Source organism: Micromys minutus (genome assembly GCF_963924665.1).
Source record: "Micromys minutus genome assembly, chromosome: 4".
Lineage (NCBI taxonomy): Eukaryota > Metazoa > Chordata > Mammalia > Rodentia > Muridae > Micromys > Micromys minutus.
The window spans coordinates 7,002,660-7,025,785 of NC_137973.1; the positions used below are offsets into that span (position 1 = coordinate 7,002,660).

A 23,126-nucleotide genomic window follows, 5' to 3' on the forward strand; every position below is an offset into this window, starting at 1 on the left:
CCAGGACTAGGAGTCTGCTTCATGCGTGAAGAGCCCTAGATTGAAAGATGAACCTGACTCTCAACCACGGAGCCAGACATTCATTCAACACTGTCCATTCACACACTGCTTCACAGCGAGGCCTGGGCTCAAGTTCCTTGACTTATATGGGCATCGCTTTTATGCTTACAAGGCTGGATGATGATGGCATCAGAGTAAGTCAATGCTCCGTCTCAGGCACCGAGGGCCTGTGACCTGCAGCCCTTCACTCTCAACCTCAATAAGCACTCGTGTCAAGTTTTCCGTACACTGCCACTCATTCTCACTCGCACCCACTCGCCACCTTGACCTCATTTGGGCATTTCTGTGATTCCAAATGAAATCTTCACATTTTCTCTCCCGATTTAATGCAGCAGCAGATCCCATGAGCCAAGCTTGATGGATCAAACCTTTTTATATATATGTGTGTATATATATATATTTCTCGGTGCTGCATTGTACCTAACTTCCACAACATCTCTCTAAAACTGGAACCCCTCTGTTGGTACATTGGTAGATGAATTGAAACCAAATGTTCCGCCTTGAACTGACTCTGGAACAAGGCTAGGATCTTCATCAATCTGAAGGAAAAGAGGAAAAACAACAGGATGATTAGCTTTAAAGTATAAAAAAACCTGAATCATAGTAATACTTCCACTACCCTCTAAAAAGATAGACCACATCTAAGTGATGACTGTCTGCCAAGAGTGTACTACTATCCTTAGAAAGCTGACACACCCTGTAAACTCCTTTCCTTAGGGATATGAAGAAACAAGAACATACATGATGGAAACCTTATTGAAACAGAAAATTGGAAACGGTCCCAGATTCTAAATGGAGGGTAAATATTGGTACTCATTGTAATTCCTCTGATATTTAGGAAAGCATAAAAAAAGTATACTGTCTTATACTTGGGAGGCATGGTGGCACATGCATGGACATTGGCACTTGGGAAGGGAAAGTGGACTATTCACTTTCTGCTGAGTTCTTAGGTCATTCAGTGCCACACATATATATAAAATAAAAAAAGCCTGTCTTAAAAAGCACAACCCAAATCTTCAAACGAACAAACAGGTATTATATAAGTAAATGTTCTATATTTATACTTTTAGAATTGTGTAACTTCGCTATTCTGAACTCCAATTTAGGACTTCCAAACTGAATACTTGGGTGGTGGCGGCACATGCATCTAAGCCCAGCAACTGGAAGGCAGAGGCAAGTGGATCTCTGTATTTGAGGCCAGCCTGGTCTACAAGCATAAGCTCCAGGACAGCAAGAGCTGTTACACAAAGACACCCAGTCTTGAAAAACAAAACAAAGAAAGGGAGACATGATTAAGAAGATGCTTTGTCTGGATCTTATTTATGACGTATTAACCGCGTATGTAAATAAGATTTAGTGTGGACATTTCTTTTGCTATGTTTAGATTTATCATGTGGGTTTTAGAAACCAACGGGCCCACCACAAGAGCAGCATCCATCTATCGTGTAGGGGCACATGCCACACATGGTACACATGTGGAGGTCAGCGGACAACTTGGGAGAGGTGGGGTGCTCTCCTTCCATCACATAAGATAGTTCTGGGTACTGAATTCAGATTGTCAGTCTTTACCCCTATGAGCCCCTTTGTTAGTCCTAGTGAGGGCATTTCTAAAGGCCTATGAATTTCTTTTTCTGATACTGTACACTTTAGTAATGTGGAAATGTGTTATGAAACTAGAGTTCTTCTTAAAAATTTCTGTCATGTACATGGGCATTTTGTCTGCATGTATGTCTGTGAACCACAGGGGTAGCTGGTACTCATGAAGGTAAGGAGGCAGCCTTGGATTCCTTGTGATTAGAGCTATACGGATGGTTGTGAGCCACTAAGTGGGATCTGGGAATTGAACTGAGATTCTCTGGAAGAGGACTCAGGCCTCTTAACATCCTCCCCCACATCCATTTATCCAGCACTGAAACTTGTATAAGTTGGACATACAATTCACATAGGGTGTAATGGTATGTACCTTACACCCAGAATGAGCACTTGGAAGGCTAGGTAAACAGACTGCTCAAAGATCAAAGGACAGCCAGGCATATACAACAAAACATTTTCGAACAAAATCCAATCAAATAAACAACCTTTACTTACAACTTTAACTTGCTGGCACTATGAATAAATGTAACTTTGTAACACTCCACAGCATATCATATAGTACTTTTCATTTTCATGATTTACTCTGCTCATCTTGTTGCTTCATTTTATTTACTTTTAACCACCAATAAAATTATATTTGAACATGGATTAAGAACTTTTTGTAGGTTATACTAGTACTACTGGTTTTGTTTGCTTGTCTTTTGATTTCTTTTTTGAGATAGACTCTCATATAGTCCAGGCTGGCCTTGAAATCAATACACAGCCAAGAACAGCCTTCAATTCACTTCCTAGTCTTTCTTCTGCATCAGCTCTGCAGCGGTGGGATTATGGCTGAGTGCCATTATGCTTGATATCACTATTTCCTGTTTTATTTATAGACATGTTATTACCAATTTAAAAGCATAAGAACTGGAAAGAAATCAGCTTATCCACTGCAACAAAAATCCATATCATTTTGTTCTTGAGCTAATGTCCTAACAGGATTTAAAAATACTAAAATCTGTTTTCAAATACAGTAATCTTGTCACATACCTATTAAAATTCTATTGCAAAACAATCTTATGTATACATCCTAGTTTACTATAATTTTTCATATAGATTTGCTTAGCATACAAAACTAAGAAAAATATTAAGATATTAAGTACATCGTCTGAAGAGAAGAACTGGTCAATGATCTCATAGGCCAATTTGTAGATGTCCTCATTTTCATGATTCTGAAGTTGTTCAATTTTCTCCAGTCCTGCAAGAAATTTTATGACGTGAACAATGGGAAGTAATGTGCTGCAGATGCTACAATGTCCCTGAGACACGCAATGCAATCTTTGTTCTGTACAGTTCTGGGTTACAGTGTTGAGGGGTCTACTCCACTGATGAGTCTTAAACTGAGATTTCATGTACATAGACACAGGACATTTACCTTAAAGAGACTGACAATCTGAGCAGTGGCATGTAAACGTGCCAATGTGACATCTATTAGGTAAATTACAGACCCATGTTCACAAAAAGTGTAAAATTACTTTTGATAATTAAAAATTGATGAGCACATATTCTTACTAGCATCTGTCCAGCCTTTTCGTATCTGTGAAAAAGAAACTGAAGATACCAGCAATAATACAATGATTCTGTGATGCTCACTGAAAACAATCAAGCCAACCACAGTATTTCAGGGGGACTGAACTGAACCTCAGGATGTCTATCAAGTCATGGGCAGTGCATTAAGAAGCACATTCGCACTACCCTCACTAATGTGCTTTACAGAGTGATCATCTAAAGACTACTGAAATGAAGTTACTTTTCCTCAGGAAGTTTTCTTCCTCTGTTTATTCTTTGGATACAGGAAGTTATCTTGGGAGCTTGTCACTACTCACTTTATTTTGGTGTTTCTTTTATTAAAAAGCTTAGTTACCAACTGTCTGACCAGTAATTTCTTGCCTTCCTCATTTAAACTTTTCATCTGCAATTTTTTTTTCCTCAAAAATCAACAAAAGCTAGCTTCCCTTTCTCTCAATCTAATCTCAAAGCCCGTGTATAAGCATTTCTGGCAGCCCACCGTTTTCCTGCTGTCTGCACCGTCACAGCCTGTCACTGTGCACTCTGCTAACTGCTCTTCCTGTCTCGTCTCCAAAGGCCCCATGGGTCAGACACCCACTTAGATAAAGTGTACCAACGGCCTGTCACTCTTTACGGCAGAACCAAAAAAATTTATACAACAGACTCCTTACCACTAGTGAAGCAAGTAATGCTCAAAACTGTTTCTATTTTAATATATAAAATAACTGTATCAATTTGTTCTTACTAATTAGTTTCCAACCTATCCCCATGTCCTCTTTCTACCTTGATGGTTATCATGCCATTTTTGTTCTATCTGTCATGCTAGTAATCTTAATATTTTTAGTGCATTAATCGGTTTCAACTCTTCATCTTTTTCAGGGGTGGGGAGAGACAAACTGGGGCTTCAAACATAAATTAATAAGCATTCTCCAGTGCTTACAGAGCAGTATGCCAGTGTCCTAACATCTATTTCTTACTGCAACAGTTTTCCAGACCTAGGCTTTTCACTTGTTTTTATAGGTTCTCTTACTCTTTCATTCATGTTCCAACCTCAGTCAGACATTGATTATAGGCTTACTCAGGTGCACATTTGCATTTTGTTCCACATCCACAACTGATGCACGTTTTTGGCCTAGATGTTAACTTTAAGAGTTAAAAAAGTATTGTGTTGTTCACATTCTAGGTGGCTCTGGACCAAAGCCAGATTTAGTAACTATTGTCCTATAGAATAAATAAAGTATGTGCTGTTCAATAATGCTCTTGATTTCCCAACGCCTCATCACTGGCTGATTTTTCAAGCTTCAATTCAAGGCAGTTGCCATCCCATATTCTGTGATTCAGCAATACTGAATTATTTATAATTTGCTGAATGCTAATTCTCACCTCAGACTTTGCTCATGTTGTTATCTCTGCCTGGAACACCTTTCATCCCTTTTTACTTTATTAATCCTTATTCATCTCTCACAATCCAGCTCAGGTGTCACTTCCTGCTTCTTCCAGGATGGATTAGGTATCCCATTTTGCTGTACATTTCTATTAGGGTAATTAGCACATTAAATCAGTTCATATTCTCTTTAAGTCTAAACTACATGCCTTGAGGGGCTGTTTTGTTTACCACTGTCTTCCTACTACTTTAGCATGGTGCTTTTATTATATGGCAACAATGCAGTTAAGAATATACAGAAGGCTAAACAGGACTGTACACACAGAATCTAGTATGCTTTATTTGATTATCTAAGACATAAAAGTACAAAAATGCTATATTAGTCAGAAAATAAAGTAGTTACAAAAAGAACATGAAAAGGTGTAACACTCATTAAACTTACCACCACATTCTTCTATGAGATTGGCTATGGTTTCTGCTTGATCTTCAGCCATTTTTAATATATTACTTAGTCCATCGAGTACTACCTGCACAACTTGTGCATCCTTTACAGTCAGCAAATTGCAAAAAGGTGGAATAACATTTTGTTGGATAAGATAGGCCACCTGAAAAATAAAGGTACCATAAAATGATAAAAGAGGGGTCAACTGCCAACTACATTAAAATATGCTGACTTCTTAACTCTATATGAAAACATGAACACATCTCTCCTATGTGAGACTACATGAAACAATGTTTCTTTTTTTAAACACCTAAGATATTTTCCCTTTTAAGAAATTACTAGCTTGTGTGGAAGTGTTCTTACCCACAGAACTATTTCCCCAGCCTCGAGTTTGCATTTCAACAGAGCCTTTAAAAAAAATTCTCAGTTGCCAAATGGCTCCTTATTTACCTTCTTAACTGTACTATGAACAAGATCTGAGACATTTAGTCCCAGTGCTGCTCCCCATGTGTATGTAATTTACACTGCCCTTTGGGTGTCTCCTTGCATCTGTCACCCAGCTTCCTAGCCCCAGCTCTGTGACTTGAGCTTTCTGTCTCTTTGTTTTGATGCTAGTGACTTTACCTGTAGTTGTTCACTGGTTAGGAGATTCTCTAATGTTGTTCTCTCTGCCATGTTAATTAAGAAGTCTGTTATTTCTCAATACTATTTAAAAGAAAAAGGAGCCTCACTAGACCTCACTCTAGAGTAGAACACCCTTTCATGGAGTCTAGAGATCTGAGTTAGTGGCAGTGCTACGCCCACAGATACAACAGAATGCTCAAGGCTCAACGCTCAGCACTGTGACCGTTAGAAAAACATGTCTCCTAGGAAATATGAGTAAAAAAAGATAAGGACATATTTTTATGTATATATTAAAAAAAATAACACAGCAGAGTTTAGAGGCAGAGCTGAGATGCAGAGTACAGGCTTTGGTTCAGCCTTCAAATAGCATATATTACCTAAAACCGAACAATGGTTCACTTAGATACAAAGGTGTCATAACCTATGCTGTCATTTTTACTGGTTTTGATAAATAATTAAAAGTTCAACTTACTTGGTCTTTCCTCCCACTAATTGTTAAGTTACTTATGGCCCAAGCAGCTTCTTTCTGAGTGCCAAAATCTCCCTAAAAAACAAAATAAAACAAGAATACAGGATATTTTGAAAAAAACTCTAAAATGATTTTTTAGTTGTTTATTTCCATGTTTCTCTGGAGGTATGTTATATACATGTACAATTTTTATTTACTGATAAGTCTTGAACAATAACCAATCTATTCTGAAGAAATAAAAACTACTTTCTGTGAATTCTCCTGGGTATGTGTGTGACTTAATATTACTGTTCAATATCAGAGTAAATTAAAGTCAAATGCAATTTCATAAAGTACAAATTGAAAACATTTAAAATGGAACACATAGAATTTAGTAATCTTACCTTCAAGATTTTACCAGCAAACTAATTTAAAACATGGTAATAATGCACATCTTCCTACATATGGCTACAGCATAGTAATAGACAAAAATTAGAATCAGTTAACATTCTCAACAGGTACACAATACAGAAAATCCACAAAATGAAATAATAACCTAAGCAATTAAATTCAAGACTAGAAGCCCAGAAAGAATGTTTTATTAAAAAAAATTATAAACTAAACCTAAATTGAAATAGGATTGAGGAGTAAGTTATCAGATTGAGGATCTTTGAGGCAGATAATGGTGAAAATGGGTACAGTCCTTAGAGAGGTGAAAGGGGATACGCAGGAACATTTTCCTATTTACCCAGTTACGCTAACTTGGTGGAAAAATGGTCTCCATAGCTAGTGCAGGCTAGCCTCTAAGTCCAGGTTGTACTGGGTCTGTGTCTGCCTTTAAGGTACTGGGACGATGTTACCATGACTCAGAAGGTATTTCTTAAAATATATTCTTTAAATTTAAATAATATTCATATATTATATTTTATATAAACCTAAATTAGATATTAAAAATTTTAGATAAAAATATAACACTAATATATATTATATATCATTTTAGGTAGATCTAAATATATACATACACATATAGCATAATTGAAATTATAGCACTTGGACTAATAGACTATATAGCAAAAACCCCAGTACCTTACATGAAATCTTTATCTCAACTATTGGTCAGAGGGGTTCAAGAGACTACTCAAACAATATAGGCTATTGCTTCTGCCCTTGACTGTCTCGTATCGCCGGAGGTAAGCCTCTATTTCTGATGGTACTTTACACATCTGGACAGAATACTAGAAAGATTCAAGCTAAAAGATTCTTTCCCATGGTTTAGCTTCCAGACTACTAGAAAGCATGAAAGCTGCCAAAGGAAGTCCTGTCCAGCCACATGATTCCTATGAATCACAATGACCAGCATGGCTGGATATCCCTAAATGTGCAATAAATGGCACTCGTATGGTAGCAGTAACCGATAATAGTTATCTAACTGTACTTAGGCCTAACACGAGGGAAATCATATGCTTGGCACTAGAAACATAATCAGCTATGCAGGACTCACAGTGAGGTGATAGATCTTATAAGAAATCCTACAACTGCCACTTTTCTGGACCAGAATAATCCTAATTACACCCTAAAACCTACTGTTGTTTCCACAGATAAATGTAGCTCCCACACCTCATCAAAGCTTCTCTTCACAGCATATGGCAAACAGAAAACAAATGGCTGCAACACAGAGATCAATAGATCATAGAGTGCTTAGCTCCAACAGAGAGGGGTGAGAAAGACTGTAAGAGCCAGAGGACCAGAAACTCCGTTGGGAGACTCTGCCTTCTAGAAATAACAGGGAAGCTATCTATACCCATGACCTCTGATCACCATGACAGCCTGAATACAATTCTAGATTATAACTATATCAAATTATATTAATGGCAATAGTTGTTTGTCATCTCACGGTGTCCCATCCCTAGACAACTACAGAAAATTATCTTATACTAGAGATAACCTTCCTAATAATTAGTTAACCAATACAAATGGTCAGCCCTGAAATATACATTCAAGCAACAAAAATGGACTCACTATGTTGTACTTAACTATTTATGCATTTATTTATGTAACAATCAAAGCAAGAGGTCATCAGTGTGATGGCAAAGGGGGGCATGGGAGGAATCGGAGAGGACATGGAGGATAGGAGGGGGAAAAAGAGAAGTGATGTAAGTATATTTTAATTTAAAAAGATAAAAGAAAAAAAATGCTGAAGAATTGTGGCCAATACACAAAGAATGGAGGATTGCTACTCCCAAGCATTAACCAATGACTATCTGAAAACAAAATAGTCTTTTTTCCAAATCTTAATGAGTATAAGGAATAATATGACATACAAGAGCATGCTCTCTGGCCACTGGATTCTGGGCAAGTGATTTTTTCATGTAGTAGCTTCATCTGACAAATGGGGATAACCGCTGACTTGGATACTACTCTGTGAAGAAGAGGCTCTTCCCTTGTTTCATCTGGATCCCAGGGATAAAATTCAGGTCAGACCCTGATACAGAGTCACACGCACCTCTAGCGCCCAGTGTGAGCTGCCACTATGGCCCAACTTGTCTGCAGAACTCCCTTGCCTTGGCGGTCTTCTACTGCCTGTTCTCCGCCTCTGTCCCAGAGTGTTTCTCTACCCCAAAATTCCACAAACACAACTCTACAGCCTGAGAGCTTTTCATACAGGTTTATATATTCAAGTCTCAATCCACAAACCCTCTACACAACAAGACTGCATCAAACAGACAAAGACACAAACTGCCCTTCTATATGGGACATTAGACCTATAAAATCCTTAATGTTCATAGCCTTTTAACACTAATCAAGATCACCTGGGTCTAGCTGGTCCTTGGGAAGCTCCATGTTGCCATGACCTTCCCCCTCTGTCCTCTGACCTCCTCAGACCTCTCTTCTCTCCACCTACCTCACTCTGCCCAGTCACTGGCTTTCCTTTATTTTACTAATTAAAATGGGAAGGTTCAGTTGGAGTCATAAGACTAGGCAGCCCTTCTTGGGGAAGTGGAATTAACATTAAAATACAAACAGCTTCAGGACAATCTACATTTTCAGATAGAAACATTTGTACCATATACTAGTGTTGGGTTCAAACACTTTAGTACCAGGCACATTTGACTGTAATTTTCATGCTTCTACAGTGTCTTGTTAAACAGAAAAGTATTTACCACATAATACTGCCTTTCTATGATACATATTTTCTTACCTTATCCAAAAGGTGTATTATCATTGGTACAAGATTGGCATCAATTACTGCCTGAACCTGCTGCTGATTTCCTGCGGTGATGTTGGAGAGGAACCACACTGCTTCCTGTGGTACAAAATGCTTTCAATATTTCTCATTAAAAAATAAAACACATATCTAAACTACAAAAAAGTATTCAACAGCTAGTGTCACAATTATTTTATTATTAAATGAGTTCTGTAATAAAAACCTTAGAAAGTTTAATTCTACCACACCTTTTCTATATTTGTTTTTTTTTAAAAGACTTTATCTGATTACAACTGTAACCCTGGCTGACCTAAAACTCCTAAAAACTCACTCATCTCTATTTTCCAACTGCTGAAATTTAAGCCTAGTCTTCCATAGTTAATTTTCTATATATATAATTTGCACATTACATAATATCTTTCCCTATTTTTTTTTTTGGACAAATCACTATTGGCTTCTAATTCAAGTCAAAATGAGATAACCCATCCACAGGCAATGTTGTTTGGAAGTAGGATGACTCAAGAAGCTTGGCTGAATCAGTGTGAGAAGAGACTTCTGTTCCAGAGAGGGCATGTTTTCCCAATGTAGGGGAATGACAAGGCAGTGAGGTGGAGAAGGGGATCAGAAGTGAGTGCATCTTTGTGAAGGCAACTGGAGGGGGAGAGGTTATGGGAGCAGGGCAGGGTAAAGGGATAACATCTCAAATGTAAATACAGAGTATCTAATAAAAAAAATCTGAAAAAAAAAAAAAAAAAGAAGCTTGGCTGACAAAATACCAAGGAAGATGTTATAAACTATAAATCCTAACCCCCTTTTCTCAAATAATGTGCTTTATTCTACTCTCTCTACTCTATCTTAACAATCCTATCCTAGTAGATAAATCTCAATTAGCCATGATAATGGAGACATAAAATGCAAGTGTCCTTATTTATGCTCAACACTGTACTAGCTCTCTCAAGAGCTAAATGTGGCTCCAGCTGTTGGCTTGCTTGATTGATCTACTTAAATAAATAACACCACACAAATGCTATACTAGTGCTAGAATGATAGTGGTCACAAGTTTCTAAGGTAATAAATGAATTACTAAAATTAAAACCTGTGTTAGCAATCAACAACGACAAATATTTTACATCTATGGAGAACATTATTAGAATTTACTAAATTTAAGTTTACCAATATACCAATTACTATAGTGAACATTAGCATACACTAGACTCTTTTGGATCAGATTACAGGACATTTAATGATCCTGTTAGAGAGTTTAGGGTGCTGGGCTACTTAGGTGAGCTGTTTTTGGGTTATAATCATCGGCAATGCTGTTATCAACAACCCATGTGATTTACACAACAGCCTCAGATGCACTCCAATATCAGCATCACCATTCAGTGCCCCCTTTCATAGCCACCACACATTCACACACACATGCATGCACACACTCACACGATTAAGTATTAATGAAACATTAAACTAGGAGAATTACTACATGTATTAAAATTTTCAACTCTTAGCAACATTCGACACCCAAATATCTCTATTTCATCATTTCCAAAAGAGCCAAAAATACAGTTTACTGGTGATGGTATAGCTCAATGGTAAAACATGTGCTTAGTATGCCAAGGCTCTAGGTTTGACTCCAGAACCCCATGACTATATTATAAAGAATAAAATATTTTCTCAAGACCTATAACATGCTATTAAGACATTCCTTAGAATAACCTAACTCTACAAACAAAAAGTAACATTAATATTTTAAAAATGCTCACCTTATTAATTTTCTCTTTGGGATGAGTGAGGAGTGCTGGGAAGTGTGAGAGAGCATCACAGTTTAAAACCACTTGTGTTTGCTCATCAGTTCCAGTGACAATGTTGCCCACAGCTCGCAGTGCGGCAGTCTGAAACAGGAGACACAATGAGATGATGGATATTAACAACTCTTATCAACCCGTGTCAGGCGTCCTGGGACAGATTTAGTCAGTCGCTCATGCAATTCTTTCACCACAACTAACCTATCCTTCTGAGCACTGTATTTCAGGTACTGATCTAGGAACAACAGTGAACATATAAAATATATAAGTTCTTAAGTTATTTGAATAGAATAACTTATTTGAACAGAATTGATAAAAATAAAAGGGCAATTTTACATAATAATTACTACCATAAAGAAATACTATTCAGTTATTAAAAAGAAGGACATCATAAAATTTGAAGGCAATAGATAGAATTAGAAAATATCATCCCAAGTGAGGTAACCCAGACCCAGAAAGACACATGTGGTAAGTACACACTAATAAATGAGTATAGTCATAAAGTACAGGAGAGCCATGCTACAATCCACAGACCCAAAGAAACTGAGCAATAAGGAGGACCCAAGGTAGCATTGATGAATCTCACTCAGAAGGGGAAACAAAATAGTCATCATCATCAGAGGTAGGTGGAGGGAGGAAACTGGAAGGGAGAAGAAATGGTGGCAGAGGATCAGTTGTAGGGAGAGTCAGGGAGAGAGAGCCAAAGACCTGGAATGTGGGAGGCTCTAGGAAGTCTATGAGGGTGACTCTAGTTGAGCCTCTTAGCAGTGGGGGATGTGGAGCCTCAAGTAGCCACTTCCTGTAGCCAGGTGGAACCTTTTGTAAAGGGAGGAGAACATCAACTCATTCATAAAACCTTAAACCCAAAATGTGTCCTGTCTATACAATATACAGGGATAAAGATGAAGCAGAGACTGAGGAAATGGTCAACTAATGACTGCCCCAACTTAAGACTCACTCCATATGCCCCTACTAATGCTGCCTCTTAACTCCCCTCCCCATGCCCTGAATAAACTCTATTCTATACTATAACATCCTGTAGCTGGTCCCTCAGGGGGAAGGGATGCCCAACATGGGACCTCAAGAGGCATCCCCTTGCCCCCATACCTCACCACACGTCCATAGAACATATCCCCTTTACTCTCTTTATCTTTTTCCTAACAGGGGGGCTGTGATTGGGATATAAAGTGAATAAACACGTTAATAAAAAAGCAAAAGTAGTAATTTTCATGTTCAGTAATTTTCCTATCCTCTAATTTTTTTTCCTTTAAGACTATAAGATTCAGTTGTTTAAACACAGAAACTTATTCTTTCAAGAGTAGACAATTTAGTACTTACTAGCTCAATTTCAGGCCCCTAGTAACCACTATCTCTGTGTCTATTAATCTGTATATTCTGTTGATATCTATATAAACAGAAACAAGTCAGAGCACTTGGTGATACTTGTTTCTTTTTTGTAGCTAAGCAATCACTGGCTGGGTATTAGTAGCAGTTTGCTTCATTTTGGGCTATTATGAATAATGGTGCTACAGGCAATTGTATTAACATTTCCGAGGGAACAAGTGCACATCCACAATCTTGAATACACTAAAAGTAAAAATACGGTGACACAGCACTGTCTCACTTTAAGGACTGTATGCGCTAGTGCTGCCATAGCAATGTGAGCCTTTGTTCATATTGCTGTCTTTTTAATTTATCCTCAAGGTGAACAGTTCTCCAGCTCAACTCACATCTCCTTAATAACTACAGTTCTGGGGCATATTTTTTTAGGTGCTCACTGACCATTTTTACGTCTTTCTTAAAAAAATGTGCAAATCTTTTAGCCACTTTTTTTGTTGTTTTTGTATTATTTATTTTTAATGTGTTAGGTTTCATGCCCGCATGTACGTCTGTGTACCATGTGCATGCCTGACACTTGAGGAAGCCAGAAGAAAAGTGTTGGATTGAACTTGAAGTGGAGCTACAAACAACTGAGAGCTCCCACAAGAGTGGTTAGAATCCAATCTGGACGGTCTGGAAGAGCAGTTCTTAGTTGCTGAGCTATCTCCCAGACCTAGGTTTTTAAAATGTGAATTATTTTAAAGAAGTCAGATACATGAAACAATATGCAAAATGAGATTATAATTATGTCTAAATTTTAGGAGGAGTAGGAATAGAAATTAAGCCTACATGACATGAAAGTTGACAAGCTTAAGAAAATGTCCGTTACTGATAAAATACAAAGCATTAACTTTCTCTAAAGACTGCCTAAAAGAAAACTCCAAGTCCTATACTAAAGGCCATAATTCTAAGGTCAGTATTAAAATTAAAGAAGTACTGTTTGTTTTTTGGTGTGCGCGTGTGCACGCACAGTTTCATGTAAGCTCAGGCTAGCTGTATGACCTTCCTACTTAGAAAGAGCTGGGATCATGGGATTGTGCTACCAGGTCCCGGGTAAAGGAAAAATAAACTAAAACCAACAAACTTATCAGCTGTAAATTTGGGCTTGGCTCAGCAGGTGAGAGTTCTTGCTAAAAACCTTGTCAGAGAACCACTCAAGTTTATGTGTCCACCAGCATCCCCAGTACTGTGGGGATAAGGACAGCATACCCAATGTCCTCTTCTGGCTTCTGGGTGCATACCTGTAGCACGTGTGTGTATGTTTGTGTTTGAATGTGTGTGTCTTACACACACATCATACATATACATAAAAGAAGCAAATTTAATAATAAACATGTAATAAAGGTATTTTTAATCATACATTTAAATAACTAGTATTGGTCAAATCTTTCTGAATTAGCTGTTTCTCTTTCATTGGTTGTTGATACAGGCTTCCTCTGTATATAGTTCTAGCTGTACTGGAACTTACTGTAGACCAGGCTGGCCTTGAACTCAGAGATCCACCTTCCCGTTTTCCAAGTGCTGGGATTAAAGGAGAGCCACAACTACCCGCTACTCAGCTTGCGATGTTTTTGTGTAAAGGATCTGAACTGGTCCTCATGCTTGAACTACTTTATCCTGTGAGCCATCTCTGAAGTTTTTTTATGTTTTTAAAACACTTATAAAAATTTTATTGTTTTTAAACTTCAAATTTTAAACTTTTTTTTACTTTATTTTAAAAAACAAAGATAAATGTACAAATTTTCAGCATTTTTGCATAAAAGTATATGAATACATTTTTAAGGTTGTAATTAAGTATTTGTGGGTACGTATACATACACATATGTATATATGTAACAATAATATAGGAAAAGAGGCTATTAATTTGAGGGGAAAGGAGAGAGACTAGGAGGGGCTGTAGGGAGTAAAGGGTATGTGATACAGTTCTATTTTAATTAAAATATATTCGTTTTGTTGTTGTTATTGTTGAGCTTTACACAGTCTGTGAGTTGTTTCTGGGGTGTTCAGAGCTTTCTGGGGTTAGCATCCCACTATCAGTGACTGCATATTATGTCTGTTCTTTTGTGACTGGGTTATCTCACTCAGGATGATATTCTCTAGATGCATCCATTTTCTTAAGAATTTGGTTAAGTCATTGTTTCTGATAGCTGAGTAGTACTCCATTGTGTAAATGTACCACAATTTTTGTATCCATTCATCTACTGAAGGACATCTGGGTTCTTTACAGCTTCTGGCTATTATAAATAGAGCTGCTATGAACATGGTGGTGCATGTATCTTTGTTGTATATTGGAGTGCATCTGGGGTATATGCCCAGAAGTGGAATAACTGGGTCTTCAGGTAGTACTATGTCCAATTTTCTGAGGAATCGCCAGACTGATTTCCAGAGTGGTTGTATCAGTTTACAACCCCACCAGCAGTGGAGAAGTGTTCCTCTTTCTCCACATCCTTGCCAGCATCTGTTGTCATTTGAGTTTTGGATCTTGGCCAATCTGACTGGTATGAGGTGGAATCTCAAGGTTGTTTTGATTTGCATTTCCCTGAAGGCTAAGAATGTTGAGCACTTCCTTAGATGTTTCTCAGCCATTCAATATTCCTCAACTGAGAACTTTTTGTTTAAGTCTGTACCCCATTTTTTAATAGGTTTGTTTAATTCTCTGGTGTCTAGCTTTTTGAGTTCTTTGTATACCTTGGATATTAGGCCTCTATCTGATGTGGGGTTGGTAAAGATCTTTTCCCACTGTTGGCTGCCGTTTTGTTTTCTTAACAGTGTCTTTAGTTTTACAGAAACTTTGCAATCTCATTAAGTCCCATTTGTCAATCTTTGACCTTAGAGCTTGAGACATTGGTGTTCTGTTCAGGAAATTTTCTCCTGTGCCTATGAGTTCTAAGGTTTTCCCTACTTTCTCATCTAATAGTTTCAGTGTACCTGGTTTAATGTGGAGATCTTTGATCCACTTATACTTTGTACAAGGAGATAAGGAAAGGGTCTATTTTTATTCTTCTGCATGCTGAGTGCCAGTTGGACCAGCACCATTTGTTGAATAGGCTGTTCTTTTTCCATTGAATGTTTACAGCTCCTTTGTCAAAAATCAGGTGACCATATACGTGAGGGCTCATTTCTGAATCTTCTATTCTATTCCATTGATCCACATGCCTATTTCTGTACCAGTACCATGCAGTTTTCAGCACAATTGCCTTGTAATACAGCTTGAGGTCAGGGATAGTGATTCCCGCAGATGTTTTCTTGTTGTTAAGGATGGATTTCGCTATTCTAGGTCTTTTGTTATTCCAGATGAAATTGCACATTGCTCTTTCCAACTCAATGAAGAACTGGGTTGGAATTATGATGGATTGCATTGAATCTGTAGATTGTTTTTGGTAAGATGGCCATTTTTAAAATGTTGATCCTTCTGATCCATGAGCATGGGAGATCTTTCCATTTTCTGAGATCTTCCTCGATTTCCTTCTTTAGAGGTTTGAAGTTCTTGTCATACAGGCCCTTCACTTGCTTAGTTAGAGTCACACCAAGGTATTTCATAGTTTTTGTGACTATTGTGAAGGGTATCTTTTCCCTAATTTCTTTCTCCACGTTTGTCCTTTGAATATAGGAAGGCTACTGATTTGTTTGAGTTAATTTTATATCCAGCCACTTTGCTGAACTTGTTTATCAGCTGTAGGAATTCTCTGGTGGAAGTTGTGGGGTCGCTAAAGTACACTATCATGTCATCTGCAAATAGTAATGTTTTTACTTCTTCCTTTCCAATTTGTATCCCTTTGATTTCCGTTTGCTGTCTAATTGCTCCGGCCAGTACTTCCAGTCCTATGTTGAATAGGTAGGGGGAGAGTGGGCAGCCTTGTCGAGTCCCTGAATTTAGTGGGATTGCTTCAAGTTCTGAAGCACTTTTTAAATTTTAAGTAAATGTATCTCCATTGTTAACCACACACTAGTATCACTTTAAGAGCTAGCTTAAGTTTGTAGAGAATATAATGGTTTTATATCTAGGAGGTAAAGAAAGGAAAGAAAAACATTTTTTCCCTTTAAGCTTTATGGTTGATTCTAATGCCCAGCAAAGGGCAGGAAAAAGTAACGCTTTCCTTATAAAACTGCTTGGTCAACTTTAGATCATTGTAAAATTAAATCAACTTTGTTTATTTCATGTATGTGAGTACACTGTTGCTGTCCTCAGACCCACCAGAAGAGGGCATCAGATCCCATTACAGATGGCTGTGAGCCACCATGTGGTTACTGGAATTGAACTCAGGACCTCTGAAAGAGCAGTCAGTGCTCTTAACATCTGAGCCATCTCTGCAGTCCCATTATTTACCTTAAAAAAGGTAAGGAAGCTTTCTGATTCTACTTGACCACTACACTTGACTCTCACTGTATGAGTGTGTACACGCATGCGCCTAAGTACATTTGTGTGGATGTGTTATAGCAGAGGCTGACCTTTGTACAAATGAGGCAGGTGCTGTACAACTGAGGTCTTAAGTGTTTTAGCTTTTTATAGATGGAAGCTAACGGAGATGAAGAGTATGTGAGAGGATTAAAATAGAAACAACTACGAGGTCCTTAAACTGCGTATCAGTTCAAGTCCTTTATGTCAGATAAGTATCAGACAAGTATCAGTAAGTCAGTGTTAACCGAATTGCTAGATGAGTGAAAATGGATGCTTTAGGGGGCAGGATGTGGAAAAAGCAGACAAGAATGGTTTCAGAGACCACTTAAGGTGCTGCACTCATCATGCTTCTCAGTGTTAAAACTCAGTTCTTCACAGAAGTGTCTCCCTGTCTGGCAGGGAAAGGTGGTTCTTCATGAATTACAGTACTTCTATCTGATGTTCCCCATCTTTAAAACTATAATAAAATAACTCATCTTTTCCCATCAAAGACACATTACATTGTTAAGTGAGTAATATGCTTAAAAAAAAAAAACCTGTCCATCTTTGAATGTCATGCTTAAAGCATGGTGAGAAAACCTCAATTTAAAAAAAAAAAAAAAAAAAACATACCTGAACTTTAACTTCCTGGTGGCTGAGTAGCGGAACCAAGTGAGGAACTATCCCGGAGTCTATTACCATCTGTATCTGCTCATTGCCAGCGTCCGTCAGGTAAGACAGGGCCCAGACAGTATCTACCAGTATCTAAGAAGTCAAAAAGAAGTTCACATATTTCAATATTCTCTCATTTCAATCTTTTCTTTTCCTTTTTCTTGGGGAAGGGGAGCATGAGATTTTGAAACAGGATCTCTCTGTTTGTCATAGAACCTTGCTCTGACCCCAAGGTTAGAGGTCACCTGTCTCTGAATGCTGGGAGTAAAGACGTGATCCACCACACTCGGCTATTTTAGTCATTCTTAACTGTAGTGTGAGATCTTCCTCTTCTTGCTTCAACTCACTAGAACATCAGTCTCTATTCTGTAACTTTGTTTAGGATGTATAAATTATAGTCCAAATCCTGTATCAGTATCTAATCTTAATTCAGCAAACTGCACAGCATATTAAATAGAAAACCAACCAACCCATCACAATCAAGGCAAGAAATACATAAAAACAGTAACTCAAAAAAATTACTGCATTTCACTGCTACTATGGGGGAAGAGGGAATTTTTGATTAATTTACAATAATGATGATGCTTTTGACACAGGCAAGTCATGTGTTTGATCCTTCTTTGTATTTTAAACCCCATTTCAAACTATGGTCAAAGGACAGTATGGTAAGAAGACAGTAAAATGTGATATATAAATAACACAACTGTTTACAAAAAACTCCCTCAGGAATAACAACTATATCTGGAACTCCAAAACCCTTTGAACTCTCTGTATCAAAAAGCAGAAGTTAAAAACCTTTCCAATTCCTAACCAATATTATGATTAAGACACTCAAAAGACCGCCGCAAAAGGGGGAATCAGCACAGTGAGAGCTCCTTTAGAAACTTGAGAAAGCATGAGCTGGTGGTGCATGGCCATAACTGCTCTTAGGAAACGAGGAAGGAAGGACACAAGTGTGAAGTCTTCCTTAGTTACATACTGAACGTGTCAGGGTGGAGGCATTCAAGGAAGTTCTAAAGAAAAAGAAGCCAGCAAACAGCCAACTAAGGTGGTGCACATGGCAGCTTTAGGCAAAAGGATTTTGACAGAGGACAGCCTGGGCCATAGACTAAGACCCTGTCTTGATAAGCAAAACAGAACACCAAATAGAAGTAATTTTTACAAAGTGGTAGCGGCATAAATAAAAGTTACATCTCAATTTACAAACAAGGATCCTTGTCTAGAGTTTCATCTTAGGCTGAAATTTGTTGACAAAGGCAAAAATTTCAAGTTATTTGCTTTTGACTATATATAAAAACTCAATACATTCTTTGAAGGTCCAATGTTAAACAAGTTGCTAATGTACCTATATCCAAATTCTTCTTCAAATCCAACTAGAAATCTTACATATTTGTACCTAACCAAGCTTATAGTTTTCTAATTATAACTACAATATAATTTCTCTTTTTACTTCTTTGAGGGATAATTTAAGTCAATAGTTCTAACTTATACATATAGTAAATATTATTTAGTAAATGATATAGTATTTTTGAAAGATAGTCCTAAAAAGAAAAATTCAAACAAGAAATTAATATTCAAAACCCATTAAAAGTAAAACACTAAAGCACAAGCTCACCTTGTGGACAAACAAGAATTAGGTAAAGCACGTGGAAAGAAAAACAAAGTCGTTTGATATTCCGATACTTACCAATGTTCCTGCCAATCTTTGAAAAACAGAACATTAAAATTTGTATTTAATCAAAGAACTTTGCTATTATTGGAGAAATAAGACTGAAAAATGAAACCAAGGAACAACAGATTTCTACAGTTTGATATATATATGAATTAATATTTAAGCACAAATATTCACTTATGCTTCAAAACACAAAAGAACAACCATATGTATCTATTTCCAAAGGGGTAACTCTAAATGTCATGAGCCATCACTCATAATGAGGTGACTAACTGCACCACTAAAGCTACAGACACAGTAAATGTAACATGACAAGTAGGTACCTCAGTTATGACTCGCAATGGTCAAGTAAGAGAGAATACAGTTACACCTTGTCTTGTGTTCTCACCTACACCACAGTGGGAGCCCAATACATATACACGCACACACCCATACACATGTTAATGTACAAAGAGAAGAATTCACTCACATTTACATCTGTGTGATGAATTAATACACAAAGAGCTGGAAGAATCTGAGGAGAGAAATATGTACAACTTAGTCATACACCGATTAAAAGATAAAAAAAAAAAACATAATGGTATCTCACTATCTTTTTCTTTTGTTTACCTCCTGAATTGTCTCCATTGGTGGTGGTGGGTCTTTGTGGCGACATAAATTGACCATAACCCAGGTAACGTTTCTTAAGAATGTTATAGGAATAGATGGACTTATGAATGAAAGCAAAGGTTTTACAACTCCAAGGCTTATCACATAATCTCTACACTGAGGTCCATCACCTGTAGAAAGGGTTAATAAGATAAATCAACACTAAGCGTTTTTAGAAAACAAAGTATTTGGTACAATTATGCAGCTAATATTTTAATAAGATTTCTTTAGTTTTATATAAAAATATTAGGAACTTAACAAGTAGACATCCTAGGTCTTTGGACCGATCTATCTGTGTCTTTATAAGCTGTTCACTTACAAGATGTCCCTAAGATCAGCAGCCCGAGAATTCTTTCGAATACCGTGAGCAAACATGTCATTGTCACCTCAATAATTTGTTCAGTTTTACAAGCTTTCAAATTAACAATGTCTAAATAACTATTGAGAAAACGGACGCAGAACTCGTATTTGTTATGACTCCATAGGGTCTAGTGTGGTGGCACAAGTCTAATCCCAGAGTTTTGGAGGCAGTCAGGATGGAGATAGGTTTAGCTCCACCCGAGTCCAGAGTCAGCCTAGGATACATGAGACCCACTATCAAAAGCAAAACTAAACAATCCACAGGAAAAAAAAAATGTGTTCTTACACAACAATATCCAGTGATGTATTTAATTCCAAAATGTAACTACAGAATAAAAAACCAAAACCAAATATCATGTTTCTTTAATACATTGGTTCCCTACCTGTGGGGTCACAGGGTCTCACATATCAAATATTTACACTTCATAACAGTAGCAAAATTACAGTTATTAAGTAGCAACAAAGATAATTGAATGGTTAGGGGGCTGTGGTAGTTTGATTATGTTTGGCCCAGAGAGTGGCCTTGTTGGAGGAAGTGTGTCGCTGTGGGAGTGGGCAAAGAGACCCTCCTCCTAACCACGTGGGAGTCAGTCTTCTAGGGGCCTTCAGATAAAGATGTAGAATACTCAGCTCCTCCTACACCATGCCTGCCTGGATGCTGCCATGTTCCTGCCTTGATAATGGACTGAACCTCTGAACCTGTAAGCCGGTCCCAGTTAAATGTGTCCTTCTAAGAGTCACCTTGGTCCTGGTGTCTGTTCACAGCACTAAACCCTAAGGCAGTGGTCATCACACCATGAGGGTCAAAGCATTAGGAAGGTTGAGAACTACTTTAACAGCTTTACACCTGACAGAAGAGTAAAGGAGGGAGGCACCCAGATATGCAACATCGTTTCTAGAAGCAGTGTACTCTACACTAGTAAGTTCACAGTGTGTGCTGCTCACAAAAACCTCCAGGCTTAACATTTTCAAGTTGGAACTAAAAGGAGAAATAAAGAGATATCAAAAAAAAGTTAAATACTTAAATGCATATAATTGTAATGGCACATACCTATACCTCTAAATTCAAGAGGCTGAGGCAGGAAAAGTGCTCAGAGTTCAATGTAACCTGGGCCACAGTCAGCCAGGGAGACATAGCAAGGCAATGTCTTTAAAACAAAGAAATAATACCCTCCATGTAAGAATAAAGGCTCTGTGATAAGTGTTTAGGGCTGCTGAGATGGTAGGTAACGGTGCTTGCTAATACCCAACGTTCAATACCCAGAACACATGTAGAAGGAAGACATTATCTGCCTCAAGCTGTTCTCTAATCTTTACATGTATGCTGCAACACACATGTAAATATGCACACATATACATACATACATACACACAAAGTAAGTGAAATGTCTTAATTTTAAAAAAATGTCTGGAATCCCCCTTTATCAAAAAAATTGATAAAAATCCCTAAAAAGGGATTTCCAAGATTTCCAAGCCAGATATCAGGATTTTCCCACTATTGGTTCTCTGGGGCGAATATGAAGGTGGGGGTTGGAGTTGCTTTTGTTTTTAGACAGGGTTTCTCTGTGTAGCTCTGGTTGTTCTGGAACTTGCTCTTCAAACCTCAAATTCACAGAGGTCCACCTGCCTCTGCCTCCTGAATGCTGGGACTGAAGGAGTGTACAACCACCACCAGGTAGTTCTGAATTTTTTCAGACAGCATCTTGCTATGTATAGTACAGGCGAGTCTTGAACTCACACCTCAGCCTCCATGAGTACCAAAATTAGTTCTTTCAATTTTTAAGTCTGGGTTAGTATAGCCCCCAGTAAACAGACTTAGTGGTGTAGCCTTGCAATCCCAGCACTTGGCTGGTGAGGATTCTTCAGATGAGGTAAGAGGACCATGAGCTTCAGGCTTGCCAGGTTACCATAAGTAAACAAAAATACATCTAGTTAAAAAAATGCTCAAAATACTGAGATTGTATCAATTATTTTTCATAGTTATTTATAGGGCAAAAGTAGCAATTATAATATTCAATAATGAATTAGGCTATTAGATAATTATTATTAATTCAGAATGATAACAGAATTATGCAGCACTAAATTTTAATCTCTTATACAAAGTTTTTAAATATCTCAAGTATGCTACAATAAGCAAAAATTAGTTTAATTTTTGCCTACTGTTATTTTTAGATGGAAAAAATAAGATACCAATATAAAAAACTCTAAATAATTTTTATATTTTATAAACCTTTAAATAATTAAGAGTTGACTACCAACATAAAGCTACCATGGTGACATAAACAACAAACATGCTCCTGTTTATTGTTGCTTTACACTCAGAAAGTGAGTCACACAAATTTTCTCTGCAATTTCATAAAAACTGGAAATTAGTTTTCAATCATTAGCAGTCATTTTTATTGATTAGTATATGATTAATCCAATTTGTTAGATTAACGTCCAAAGTTTTACAAGTTTCATACAAACCTATGATGTTTCCCAATGCCCACACTGCCTGTTCACAGACATTCTGATGCGGTGAGTGCAGAAGCCTCAGGAAAAGTGGCACAGCATCTGAAAGAGAAAAAAATAGCAATTAAAGATGAAGATAATATAAGGCCCTTCATTTTTTTTTGACCGAGACCCCAACAAAACATAATACAAACTATCAAAACTATTTTAAAATATCACTTTCTTAAATAAATAGTTACTGAAATAATTGACAGATAAACTAGCATCAAGGTAAAATTTAACATATAAATAATTCCAAATTAAATTCCATTATTTTAAACAATCAAAACTTGGACTCAATTACATTTGCTTGTTGGTCATTAGAGACTGAACCCAGGGCAGTCTACAAGTTGTCATCCGATTCTACCACTGCACTGTGGCCCTAGCTCAGACTGAAGCCCCATTTCAAGAATC

General features: G+C 37.4%; 1 protein-coding gene across 1 annotated transcript in view; it reads right to left on the bottom strand.

Moving 5' to 3' along the window:
- Positions 1-414: 414 nt before the first annotated feature.
- Positions 415-23,126, bottom strand: part of KPNA4 (karyopherin subunit alpha 4) — a 52,327-nt gene continuing 29,615 nt past the window's right edge. Inside the window, exons 8-17 of the mRNA XM_080916428.1 lie at positions 22,689-22,775; positions 19,824-19,993; positions 19,684-19,728; positions 17,504-17,635; positions 11,071-11,199; positions 9,302-9,406; positions 6,127-6,198; positions 5,031-5,193; positions 2,799-2,893; positions 415-599 (exon numbers count right to left, since the gene is read on the bottom strand). Of these exons, the coding sequence (XP_080772554.1) occupies positions 501-599; positions 2,799-2,893; positions 5,031-5,193; positions 6,127-6,198; positions 9,302-9,406; positions 11,071-11,199; positions 17,504-17,635; positions 19,684-19,728; positions 19,824-19,993; positions 22,689-22,775 (1,097 nt within the window). The 3' untranslated portion in view covers positions 415-500. The remainder of the gene's footprint in view (positions 600-2,798; positions 2,894-5,030; positions 5,194-6,126; positions 6,199-9,301; positions 9,407-11,070; positions 11,200-17,503; positions 17,636-19,683; positions 19,729-19,823; positions 19,994-22,688; positions 22,776-23,126) is intronic.